The sequence below is a fragment of the Mustela putorius genome, unplaced genomic scaffold, assembly GCF_011764305.1.
Source record: "Mustela putorius furo isolate JIRA1106 unplaced genomic scaffold, ASM1176430v1.1 tig00003899_pilon_pilon_pilon, whole genome shotgun sequence".
NCBI lineage: Eukaryota > Metazoa > Chordata > Mammalia > Carnivora > Mustelidae > Mustela > Mustela putorius.
The window spans coordinates 437,206-450,548 of NW_025422048.1; the positions used below are offsets into that span (position 1 = coordinate 437,206).

At 39.4% G+C, this 13,343-nt stretch overlaps 1 protein-coding gene across 2 annotated transcripts in view; it reads left to right on the forward strand.

The window, feature by feature from the left end:
* F8 (coagulation factor VIII) overlaps nt 1-13,343 on the forward strand; it is a 111,607-nt gene that overhangs the window by 43,206 nt on the left and 55,058 nt on the right. For both annotated transcript variants that reach the window (XM_045068047.1, XM_004779296.3), the window contains exons 11-12: nt 6,071-6,285; nt 8,212-8,362. In XM_045068047.1, the coding sequence (XP_044923982.1) occupies nt 6,071-6,285; nt 8,212-8,362 (366 nt within the window). The remainder of the gene's footprint in view (nt 1-6,070; nt 6,286-8,211; nt 8,363-13,343) is intronic.

Here is a 13,343-nt window from a genome sequence, read left to right on the forward strand (position 1 = left end):
CATTGGGTTGCACCTACCCTTCGGATCACTACATTTGTATCTTTGAGGTAAATACCTAATAGCACAATTGCTAGGTCATTGGGTAGCTCTATTTTAACTTTTCAAGGAACGTCCATACAGTTTTCCAGAGTGGCTGCACCAGCTTGCATTCCCATGAACAGTGTAGGAGGGTTCCCCTTTCTCTGAATCCTCGCCAACATCTGTTGTTTCCTGACTTGTTAATTTTACCCATTCTGACTGGTGTGAGGTGGTATCTCATTGTGGTTTTGATTTGTATTTGCCTGATGCCGAGTGATGTGGAGCACTTTTTCATGTGTCTGTTGGCCATCTGGATGTCTTCTTTGCAGAAATGTCTGTTCATGTCTTCTGCCCATTTCTTAATTGGATTATTTGCTCTTTGGGTGTTGAGTTTGATACGTTCTTTATAGATTTTGGACACTAGCCCTTTATCTGATATGTCATTTGCAAATATCTTCTCCCATTCTGTTGGTTGTCTTTTGGTTTTGTTGACTATTTCCTTTGCTGCATAAAAGCTTTTTACCTTGATGAAGTCCAGTAGTTCATGTGTCTGGGTTTTTTTGGCTTGTTTGTTTTTGCTTTTCATATATGGCTTTTATGATATTGAGGTATGTTCCCCCATCTCTATACTACGGAGAGTTTTAATCAAGAAAGGATGCTGTACTTTGTCAAGTGCTTTTATTGCATCTATTGAAAGGATCACATGGTTTTTGTCCTTTCTTTTATTTATGTAATGTATCACAATGATTGATTCTGGATGTTGAACCAGCCTTGCAGCCTTGCACCCCAAATCCCACTTGGTCATGGTGTATAATCCTTTGAATGTGCTATTGGATCCTGTTGGCTAATATTTTAATGAGAATTTTTGTATCCATGTTCATCAGGGATATTGGTCTGTAATTCTCTTTTTTGGTGGGGTCTTTGCTTTTGGTATCAAGGTAATGCTGACCTCATAGAGTCTGAAAGTTTTCCTTCTATTTCTGTTTTTTGAAACAACTTCAGAAGAATAGGTATTAGTTCTTCTTTAAATGTTTGGTAGAATTGCCTGGGAATCCTTCTGGCCCTGGGCCTTATTTACTGGGATATTTTTGATTACTGCTTCAATTTCCTTTCTAGTTCTGGGTCTGTTCAGATTTTCTGTGTCTTCCTGTTTCAGTTTTGGTAGTCTGTATGTTTCTGGGAATGTATCCATTTCTTCCATATTGCCTAACTTGTTGGCATATAGTTGCTCATAATATGTTCTTAAAATTATTTGTTTTTCTTTGGGGTTGGTTATGATCTTCCCTCTTTCATTCATGATTTTATTAATTTGGGTCCTTTCTCTTTTCCTTTTGGTAAGTCTGGCCAGGTGGTTATCAATCTTATTAATTCTTTCAAAGAACCAGCTCCTAGTTTCATTGATCTGTCTACTGTTCTTTGGTTTCTATTTCATTGATTTCTGTTCTAATATTTATTATTTCTCTTCTCCTGCTGGGTTTAGGCTTTATTTGCTGTTCTTTCCTTAGCTCTTTTAGGTGTATGTTTAGCTTGTATATTTGAGATCTTTCTCATTTTTTTGAGAAAGGTTCCTATTGCTATATCATTCCTTCTTAGGACCAACTTTGCTATATCCTGAAGGTTTTGAACAGTTACATTTTCATTTTCATTTGTTTCCATGATTTTTAAAAATTCTTCCTTAATTTCCTGATTGACCTATTCATGCTTTAATGGGATTCTCTTTAGCCTCCATGTATTTGAGCTCTTTCCAAAGTTCCTCTTGTGATTGAGTTCAAGTTTCAAAGCATTGTGGCCTGAAAATATGCAAGGAATGATCCCAGACTTTTGGTACCAGTTGAGACCTGATTTGTGACCCAGTATGTGATCTGTTCTGGAGAATATTCCATCTACACTTGAGAAGACTGTATTCTGTTGCTTTAGGATGGAATGCTCTGAATGTGTCTATGAAGTCCATCTGGTCCAGTGTGTCATTGAAAGCCCTTATTTCCTTATTGATCTTCTGGTTAGATTATCTGTCCATTTCAGTGAATGGGATGTTAAAGTCCCCTACTATTTTTGTATTATTATCATTGTGTTTCTTTAATTTTGTTATTAATTAGTTTATATAGTTGGCTGCTCCCATATTAGGGGCATATTTACGACTGTTAGGTCTTCTTGTTAGATAGACCATTTAATTATGATGTAATAGCCTTCATCATCTCTTATTACAGTCTTTGGTTTAAGTAGAAGTATTGCTTTCCAGCTTCCTTTTGATGTCCATTAGCATGATAAATGGTTCTCCACCCCCTCACTCTCAATTTGGAGGTGTCTTTGGATCTAAAATGAGTCTCTTACCAACAAACAGCATATGGATGGGTCTTGCTTTTTTATCCAATCTGATACCCTTTATATTTTGATTGGCTCGTTTACATTCAGAGTAACTATTGAAAGATATGAATTTAGTGCCATTGTATTACCTATAAAGTCACTGTTTCTGTATAGTGTCTCTGTTCCTTTCTGGTCTGTGTTGTTTTGGGGCTCTCTTTTTGCTTATAGGATCCCTTTTTTACTTCTTGTGGGGCTGATTTAATGATCACAAGTTTTTTTAGTTTCTTTTTGTCCTGGAGGATCTTTATCTTTCCTTCTATTCTGAATGGCAGCCTTGCTGAGTAAAGTATTCTTGGCTGCTTATTTTTCTCATTTGGGACCCTGAATATATCATGCCAGTCCTTTCTGGCCTGCCAGGTCTCTATGGATTGTTCTGCTGCCAATATAATGTTTCTACCATTGTAGGTTAGGGACCTCTTGTCTTGGGGCACCTGAGTGGTGCAGTTGTTAGGCGTCTGCCTTTGGCTCAGGTCATGATCCCAGGGTCCTGGGATCGAGCCCTGCATTGGGCTCCCTGCTCAGCGGGAGACCTGCTTCTTCTTTTCCCACTGCCCCTGCTTGTATTCCCTCTCTGGCTGCCTCTCTTCGTGTCACATAAATAAAATCTTTAAAAAAAATAAAAGGACCTATTGTCCCAAGCTGCTTTCAGGATTTTCTGTCTCTGAGATTTTTAGGTTTCACTATTATCTGTCAGAGCATTGACCTATTTTCATTGATTTTGAATAGGATTCTCTGTCTTCTGGATTTTAATGCAAGTTTCCTTTCCCAGATTAGGGAAGTTCTCTGCTATAATTTGCTCCAAATATACCTTCTGTCCCTGCTCTCTTTCCTCTTCTTCTGGGATCTCAAATATTCTAATATTTTTTCACTTTATGGTATCACTTATTTCTTGAATTCTCCCCCTGTGATCCAGTAGTTGTCTCTTTTTTTCTCAGCCTCTTTTTTTTCCATCATTTAGTGTTCTATATCACTAATTCTCTCTTCTGCCTCATTTATCCTAGCAGTTAGAGCCTCCATTTTTTATTGCATCTCATTTATAGCCTTTTAAATTTTGATCTGATTATGTTTTCATTCTTTTATTTCTCCAGGGAGGGATTCTCTAGTGTCTTCTATGCTTTTTTTCAAGACCAGCTAGTATCTTTATAACCATTATTCTGAACTGTAGTTCTGACATCTTACTTATATCCATACTGATTAGGTCCCTGGCAGTCCATACTGCCTCTTGTTCTTTTTCTGAGGTGATTTTTTTCATCTTGTCATTCTATCCAGAGAAGAATAGATGAGCAAGAGAACAAAATACTAAAATGGCAACAACAACCCCTGAGAAATATACACTAAACAAATCAGAAGAGACCTGAAACTGAAATAAAAAAGAAGGAGAGAAAGAGAGAGAATATAATTAGACAGGTGAACAGAATAGAGCAATATCTCAGACCCTGTGTGTATTTTGGTCTATTTGTTAGAAAACTAGATCCCAAAACTATAAAGAAAGAAAATATTATATATGTATAAAAAGAGAGTTAAATACAATGAAAGGATAGAATATAACTGTAAAAATGGAAATTAAAAGATAAGAAAAAAACCCCAACAATCAAAAAGGAAGCATTATAAGAGCAGAGCAGAGCAATACACTATCTCCTGAGTATATTTTGGTCAGTTTGTTAGAAGAAACTACATCCCAAATCATAAAGAAAGAAAAACTTATACATATTAAACTAAAATTAAATACATTGAAAGGACAGACTGTGACTATAAAGATGAAAATTTAAAAAGACTTTAACAAAACAGAAAAAAGATGCAGAAAAAGAAAAAACAACAACAAAAAGCAGAATATGACCAGACAGATGAATAGAACAGAGCCATATACTAGATTTTAGGTATATTTTGGTCTGTTAGAAGAAACTGCATCCCAAAATTGTAAAGAAAGAAAAAGTTCTACATATATATATATAGACACACACACACACACACACACACACACATATATATATACAAAAATAAATAAGATTAAATACAATGAAGGGATAAAATGTAACTGTAAAAATGAAAATTAAAAAAGATTTTAAAAGGAGTTGATAAGATAAGAAATTGGCTCAAAAAGGAAAGAAAATAAATTAACTTTGAAAGACTAAAGAATCATGGAAGGAAAAGTCATGAATTCTAGGTGCTGTATTCCCATAGTTCTGAAGTTTTGCAGTTCTCATCAGTCAGTACACTTGTTCTTGGCTGGATGTTCTTGCTGATCTTCTGGGGGAGGGGCCTGTTGTTGATTCTCAAATGTCTTTGCCTGGGGCCAGGCTGAGTACTCTGCGCAGGTTCTCTTTAGGTAGTTTTTTTCTCTGAACGCTTTCCATACAGCTTTGGAGGACGGGAATGAAGATGGTGGCCTCCCAATCACTGGCACTGGAGCTGAGGGCTCAGGGCCCCACTCCTTAATGTGCCCTCACAGAAAAGCAATCAATCCTCATTTGTGTCTCCCTGGCCTCTGTCCACACTCTGTGCTCACTAGGCCTGTGACCGAGCATTTCTACCTGTGGCACATGACCCCGTTTGGAGTCTCCAAACCCAGCAAACTCCTGCAGCCCACTCCTCAGCTCCATCTCTGTAGCCGGCTTCCCCAGTCCAATACCTGGAAGCTCTGCCACACTCAGGCACCCCTGGTCTTCCTGTGAGCCTGCGGGGGTCACACATCTCTCAGTGGAGCACACTTCTAAAAGTTCTGATTTTGTCCTCCACTGGTCTATCACTTGCCAGGAGCTGGTTGACAGAGGCTCCCTGCCTGCACCCCACACCCCTACAGTTGGTCTTCCTAAATATCATCTCGCATTCAGTTCTCTGCACCCCCTACTTGCAGAAAGTGGTTGCTCTTCTGTTTGTAGAGTTGCAGCTGTTCTTTCCTTTGCTCTCGGGTTGGGTTCACAGGTGTTCAGAAAGGGTTGATAGCTATCTAGCTGAATTCCTGGGACCAGATGAAATTGAGGACTCCTACATCTCCACCATCTTGGACTTTTCTCTTCTGCAAAAGCTTTTTATCTTGATGAAGTCCTAATGGTTCATTTTGCCTTTGTTTCCCTTGCCTTTGGAGATGTATATAAGCAGAAGTTGCTGCGGCTGAGGTCCAAGAGGTTGCTGCCTGTGTTCTCCTCTAGGATTTTGATGGATTCCTGTCTCACACTGAGGTCTTTCATCCATTTTGAGTCTATTTTTGTGTGTGGTGTAAGGAAATGGTCCTGTCTCATCCTTCTGCATGCTTGCCGTCCAGTTTTCTCAACACTATTTGTTGAAGGGACTGTCTTTTTCCCATTGCATATTCCTGCTTTGTTGAAGATTAGCTGACCATAGAGATGAGGGTTCATTTCTGGGCTCTCTATTCTGTTCCATTGATTTATGTATCTGTTTTTATGCTGGAACCATACTGTTTTGATCACTACAGCTTTGTAATACAACTTGAAGTCCTCGACACACTTTAACTGCAAAACAATGTGGGAATATTCAACTTATAATAGGTGCAAATTTAGTTTCAATTTATTGAGAAGCCTCACATGTACATATAAATTTGTAAATCCCTTGAAATAACAACACGACTTAGCAATATGTGGCTTGTTACACTCTAATCTACCAATTTAATTTACCAATATGTGGCTTGTTACACTCGAATCATGGTGTTTTGTGGTTTGGGCGTGGGTAGGTGTGAAACATTTGAAAGATATGCCAATTCTGCCAGGAGAGATATTCAAGTATAAATGGACAGTGACTGTAGAAGATGGGCCAACGAAATCGGATCCTCGGTGCCTGACCCGATATTACTCAAGCTTCATTAATCTGGAGAGAGATCTAGCTTCAGGACTCATTGGCCCTCTCCTCATCTGCTACAAAGAATCTGTAGATCAAAGAGGAAACCAGGTGGGTTCTTGTCTTACCAAGTTCTGGGTTTGATGGACTGATGACGCATATGAACTTCCAGCTATTTCCTATACTTTCTCAGTGTAATGCCCCCCTGTGGTCTGCAGAAAATTTAGTAGTCTGCAGTATTGGCCAATAAAAGAAACAAACTGGGTTTCTCATAGCTGTTTCTGAATTTAGTTAGGTTTAATAAACTTGCCTGCTGGATAGAAAGGGGAGGCTGTCCTATTATATTTCTATAATACTCATTTAAAGTCTAAAATTTCACTTTCTAGGGTGCCTGGCTGGATCAGTTGGAGGATCATGTGACTCTTGATCTTGGGGTCATGAGTTCAAGCCCCTCATTGGATGTAGTAATTACTTATATTATAACTAAAACTTTAAAAATTTAAAATTCCACTTTCTGTAACTGATCTTGCTTGTTTTTACATGCTGAACTACTACTCATTTTTAGATGACCCATGCATCTGTGTCAGAGTCTAGACTTCTCCCTTGATGGCTCATGATGGGTGACTCAGAGACACCTCAGAATGAACATATCTGCAGCATCCAGCACAGTGCTTGGCATGTAGTGGGAATTCAATAAGGATTCGTTGAGAAAAATACAGGGAAAGATATAAAATATTTCAGAAATGTTTAAAGAATTTAGACCACTTATGCTGCTTTGAGAAAAGAAAGCTAAATTCTCTGCATAAGGAAAGCCTGGGTGGCACAGTTGGTTAAGCATCCAACTCTTGACTTTGGTTCAGGTCATGATTTCAGGGTTGTGAGATCAATCCCCATGTCAGGCTCTGTGCTTCATGCAGAGTCTGCTAGGACTCTCTCTCTCCTTCTCTCTCTGCCATTCCCCCATCAAAACAAAAAAACAAAATCTTTTTTTAAAAAAGGAAGAAGCCTACTGCTTTGCAGAAGCTCATTGCTTAGATCAGAATGACTCATGGCTGTATTGCTGAGGCTGGACCACATGTCAGTTTGGTTATTTATTACATAGGATCTTTACTAGTCTGAGAACATTTCCTTGGGTTAGAGAGTAAAGCATGTGAATTTTAAAACCTGTCGCATGCAAACCCAAAAAGCATAAACTTGGGAAAGTACCTTTCCTGACAAATTTTTCCTAATTATAGTTTTTCCAACAATTTTTTGGAAGAGGACTGAAATGTAACTCTATATTTTTTAATGTCCTCTCTTCAACATTTTGGTTTCTGTAGTGCCAGATTATGCAAACTGAAATTTATGCATATTAGTGAAGCTTATACATTACATCTTAACAGAATCAATTAGCAAGTAACTAATTCATAACTTTGGTTCATGCATAAACTTCTCTTTTAAAAAGAACTTTAAACTTTTTTAACAGAAAACTTTAGATATTAGTGCTAGTTAACTTTTCATGGCCCATCTTAACTTGTTATTTGATTTCTGTTTTCCGTTTTTAATTTTTTATAGATTGGGAGCTATAGGATAGGAAGCTATAGATAGGGTTAAGCTAGGCTCTTGCTAGATCGAAGTTTAGGAAAGGCATTAATCTTACTTGACTTGACTAACTTGTTCAAGAAAAACACTGAGTAATCACTTGGGTCTTTAAAGAATGAAAGTCCTGTAATCTGAACATGGAGGGAATAAGGCTACAGAGTGTACCAGAAAATCCGCCAGCATATGGCCTTGGATCCAGAAGAAACTAGGTTTAGTGGGTCCAGTCACCCTCTCGCCCTGAGGCCACGTTTGCTCTAAAGGGTTAGTCACTGCTGGTAGCAGCCACGCCCACACCCTGCCCCGTTATGTGTGTAACAGTGGCGCGACGGGGAAATTGGAACCGAACTGAGGGATTCAGTATTTATTCAGTATTTATTAATCGTTTCCACGCAGACTACTAATTCTTAGGCAACAATACTGATAGCATTTCTTTCTTTCAATATGTGTCATTAACAGATGATGTCAGACAAGAGAAATGTCATCCTGTTTTCTGTATTTGATGAGAATCGGAGCTGGTACCTCACAGAGAATATGCAGCGTTTCCTCCCCAGCACAGACGCTGCACTGCACCGTGACCCAGACTTCCAGGTCTCTAACATCATGCACAGTAAGTAAAGCTGAGCTCGAGTGCAGGTGACACATTAACTCACATGCTGTGTGACAGTCCTATTTCCTTAAAAACTGTTACCTGGGGACTCCTGCGTGGCGAAGTCAGTTAAGCATCTGACTCTTGGTTTCCAGTTAGGTCACGGGATCGGGTCCTGTGTCCGACTCCGTGCTCAGCAGGGACTGTGCTTGAGATTCTCTCTCCCTCTGCCTCTGCCCCTTCCCTGTACACAAGCTCTCTCTCTCACTCTCTCTCAAATAAATAAATCTTTTAAAAATTAGGGACACCTGGGTGGCTCAGTCATTGGGCATCTGCCTTCGGCTTGGGTCATGATCCCAGGCTCCTGGGATCAAGCCCCGCATCGGGCTCCCTGCTCAGCCAGGCACCTGCTTCTCCCTCTCCCACTCCCCCTGCTTGTGTTCCCTCTCTCTCTCTGTCAAATAAATAAATAAAATCACTTTTTAAAAATAAAATAAATAAAAATAAAAATTGATATATATGAATGTGTACAGTTTTATTTAAAGGCTTAAATATAATCATATACTGCATATATTTTTTTCTTTTAGAAGGCATTTCAAAGGGTAAATAAAATGAGACACAACTTTCATTTACCCAAATACGCATAGTCCATACCTGATATAAAATGCACTCGGGGTTCCTAGCTGGCTCAGTTGGTAGAATGTGCAACTCTTAAACTCACAGTTGTAAGTTTGAACTGCTTATTGGGTGTTCAACTAAAATCTTTTTTAAGATGCTTTTAAGGGACTCCTGGGTGGCTCAGTAGATCAAAGCCTCTGCCTTCGGCTCAGGTCATGATCCCAGGGTCCTGGGATCGAGCACCACATCGAGCTCTCTACTCAGCGGGGAGCCTGCTTCCTCCTCTTTCTCTGCCTGCCTCTCTGCCTACTTGTGATCTCTGTTTGTCAGATAAATAAATAAAATCTTTTTAAAAAATAAATAAAAATAAAAATGCTTTTAAATGCACTCAATTGGTAAGTTACACATAAAATACAAAGGGAATGCAATTTTACACATATAAACCAATTGCCAACTATAGCAACTCAAGTCAAATTAATCAACACACTTTACATTAAAAAAAACACACCTTTTTCCCAGCTTTACTGACAAATAAAAATTGTATATATTTAAGGTGTACAACATGATGTTTTTTGTGTCTACTTGGCTGCCTCCTCCCTTTTATCTCTCTGTTTCCTTCCGTGTTACACCTTCCACTAACCTTTTCATGTCCAGTGTTAACCCATGTTAAAATTTTCTACATGATTATATAATCATAAACACACACACACACACACACACACACACACGTAGTCTTAGTCTGCTAGGCCTGCCATAACATAGTACCAAACAATGGGTGGCTTCAACAGCAGAGATTTACTTCCTCACAGTTCTGGAAGCTAAAAGTCTGAGATCAAGATTCAGCAGGATTGGTCTCCTCTGAGGCCTCTTTCATTGGCTTATAGATAGCCACTTCCTGTGTCCTCACGTGGTCTTTCCTCTGTGCATGTACATGTCTGGGTATAAATTTCATATGCTTTACTTAAGTTTAAATTCAATTGGCCACCATAGAGTACCTCATTGGTTTCAGACATAGCGCTCAGCAACCCATATGATACCCAGTGTTCATGACGGACGTTACCTCTCCCTCTCCCCGCTCCCTCCCACCAACCCTGCTTCTTTCCTGTGATTAAGAGTCTCTTATGGTTTGTCTCCCTCTCTAAAGAGTTCGAGTTCAGTTTTCCCTCCCTTCCCCTATGCTTTGCACTGCTTCTTACTTCTTATAGTCCACATATGAGCGAAGCCATATGATAATTGTCTTTCTCTGCTTGACTCATTTCACTCAGCATAATACCCTCTAGTTCCATCTGTATCGGTGCAAATGGCAAGAGTTCATTTTGTGATGGCTGAGTAGCTCTATTTTCAACTTTCTGAGGAACCTCTGTACTGTTTTCCAGAGTGGCTGCACCAGCGTGTATTCCCACCAATAGTGTAAGAAAAAACAATGGAAAATTTTAAACTGAAAGATAAAGGTATAATGAGAATAAACCTCAAATTCTGTGTACTGTTCTCCCCTGGCACTGGAGTTTTGCAGTCCTGTGTGATCTGTGAACTTGGTGTTGCCTGTTGTTCCAGCTGGTCTTCTAGGGGAGGGGCCTGTTGTGCTGATTCTCTGATGTCCTTGCCTGGGCGGAGTTGCACTACCCTTGTCAGCGCTCAGTGTGAGCTGCTCCAGATTGATGTTTGTGGCTTTTGTTCCCTGAAGGCTTTCTGTGCCTCTTTAGAGGATAAATGTAAAAATGGCCGCTTCCTGATCTCCAGCCCCAGACCTGAAAAATCGTGGTCCCCTCTCATCAGTAAACCCTCAGGAATAAGCAGTCTTCACTTCTGTGTGCCAAAGTCTACAGATTCCTGCAGTGTGCACCTGCACACACCCTCCCAGGGAAAGGCAGAGGGTGGCAAGGTTTCTGCCCTTTGCAAGTCCTGCACACAGAGGCCAATCGCCGGATCCTACAGTGGTTCATAGTTTATGGCAACCCAAGCATTGGCCGTAACTGGTTGCCTGCTGCGATGCTTAGGAACTCTGCCAGCTCAGGCAACCCTGTTCTTTCTGTGACCACTGAGATCCTGAGACCACACAGTCCCACCTAGGATTCTGCCCCACTTTACCACCTGAGTGCCTTTCAGGCAGGGAAGTCCCTCACCGGAGCAGACCTCTACAGGTTCTGATTTTGCAGTCCACTGCTGGATCACTTTCCGGTAGCTGGCTGATGGAGGCTCCCTCCTGCCCCATGGTTTATTTTTCGGTATGTTGGCTCAGATTCACTTCTCCACAACCCCTACCTTGCAAAAACTGGTCGGTTTTTTATTGGTAGAATTCCAGCCGTTCTTTTCTTATATCTCAGATTCAATTCATAGGTGTTCAGAATGATTTGATAGTTACCTAGCTAAATTAAAGGGACCAGATGAAATGAGATTCCCTGCTCTTCTGCCATCTTGCTTCCCCTCCACAAATTCATATATATATATAAACACCAGTCGTAGGGGCACCTGGGTGTCTCAGTCTCAGCTGAGCATCCAAGCCTTGATTTCAGCTCAGGTCATGATCTCAGGGTCATGAGATGAAGCTCTGCATCAGGCTCTGTGTTAGGTGTGGAGCCTGGGCTCAGTGCACAGTCTGCCCCTTCTTCCCACCCCTAAAATAACGATATAAATCTTTTCAAAAATGTTCAATCTCACTACAGTACCATGCTACTGGATAACTAGTACAGCATTTTGAAACCAGTATGATTGAAACCATTAAAATTAAAAATAATATGTCTTTTGAAGTTCTGGTTCTGGTTAAGATCGAATAAGCACATGTTACCCTGTCTATCCCACCGAATGCCTAAAAATTTCTAACAGAACACATGAAGTAGCTATCTGAGAACCCTGAAAAGTAGTTGCCAGCAGGTAAATTGGGGAAGGAAGCTAGAAAGTTTTAAAAAGCATTCATACTAAAGTGAGGAAATGAAACCAAATATGACATGTTCATTGCATAGAAAATCTCAAGAACTCGACAAGAACTAATAAGTGAGTTTAGCTTCATTGCAGAATACAAGATGAACATACAAAAGTCCGTCATATTTCTATACTCCAACAACAAGCTATTGGAAACACAATTACGAAAATACCAATTGTAATAGCTAAAATAGGCATAAATCTAACAAAATGTACAATATTTGCACACGAAAAATTGTAAAGCATTGTTGCAAGAAAATTTAAGACATAATGTGGAGAGATACAATGATCACAGATTGAAGAAGTAGAGTGAAGGTCAGCTATAAATTTAATGCAATTCTTAGTAAAATCTCAGCAAGTAAAATCTTAGTAAAATTTGATAGAGAAAAGCATATTATAAGATTTATATGGAAAGGCAGAGAAACTAGAATAAGTCAAAACAATTTTGAAAAAGAAAAATTAAGTTGGAGGACTCATACTACCTGATTTTAAGACTGTCTATAAAGCTACAGCAATCAAGATAGCATTATATTGACAAAGATCAAGGACACAGAATAGTGTAGCGATAGACCCACACGTACATGGCTGCTTCGTTTTTGGCAAAGATGGAAACACAATTCAGTGGAGAAAGGATAGCCTTTTCAACAAATAGTTTTAAAATAATTGGTCATCCATATGAAAAAGAAAATGAACCTTGACCTAAATCTCACACCTTAGCAAAGATTAACTGAAAATGGATCATAGATCTAAGTGTACAATGTAAAACCATGACCTAGAACTAGAAGAAGACTTCTGATTAATGACATCAAAATCAAAATCCATAGAAAGAAAATATTAATAAATTGAATTTCATCAAAATTTAAAACTTACTGTACAAAAGATAAAGAGAATGAAAAGTTAAAGAGAATGAAAAGTCCCAGATGAGTAGAAAATATTTGCAAATCTCGTATCTGAATGCTCAGGCTCAGCAGTTAAAAAAAAAAAAAAAAACTAAAAATGGGCAAAAGATTTGAACAGACACCCAAAGAAGACATATGTAAGGCAAAGAAGTACTGAAAGGACACTAAACATAAGGAATTTCTTGAGGGGACACCTGGGTGGCTCAGTCAGTTAAGCATCTGACTCTTGATCTCCACTCGGGTCTTAATCTCAAGGTTGTGAGTTCAAGCCCCACACTGGGTTCCACACCTGGCTTAACAAGCCTCAGTGAGATGTCCTTCCATGCCTATTTTAATAGCTGAGATAAAACATCTAAATTAAATATGCAGTAGGAGCCTTCCCAGTGCTGGTGGGAGACAGTTAAACATATACTTAGCGTACGATCCGGCAGGACCACTCCTGGATATTTTCCTGAGAAAAATGAAAACTTATGTCCACACAAAAACCTGCCTGGGAAGGTTTATGGACGCTCTATCCATCATTGGTAAAACTTGGAAACAGACAACTTGAGCCTTGAGCCGGGGGT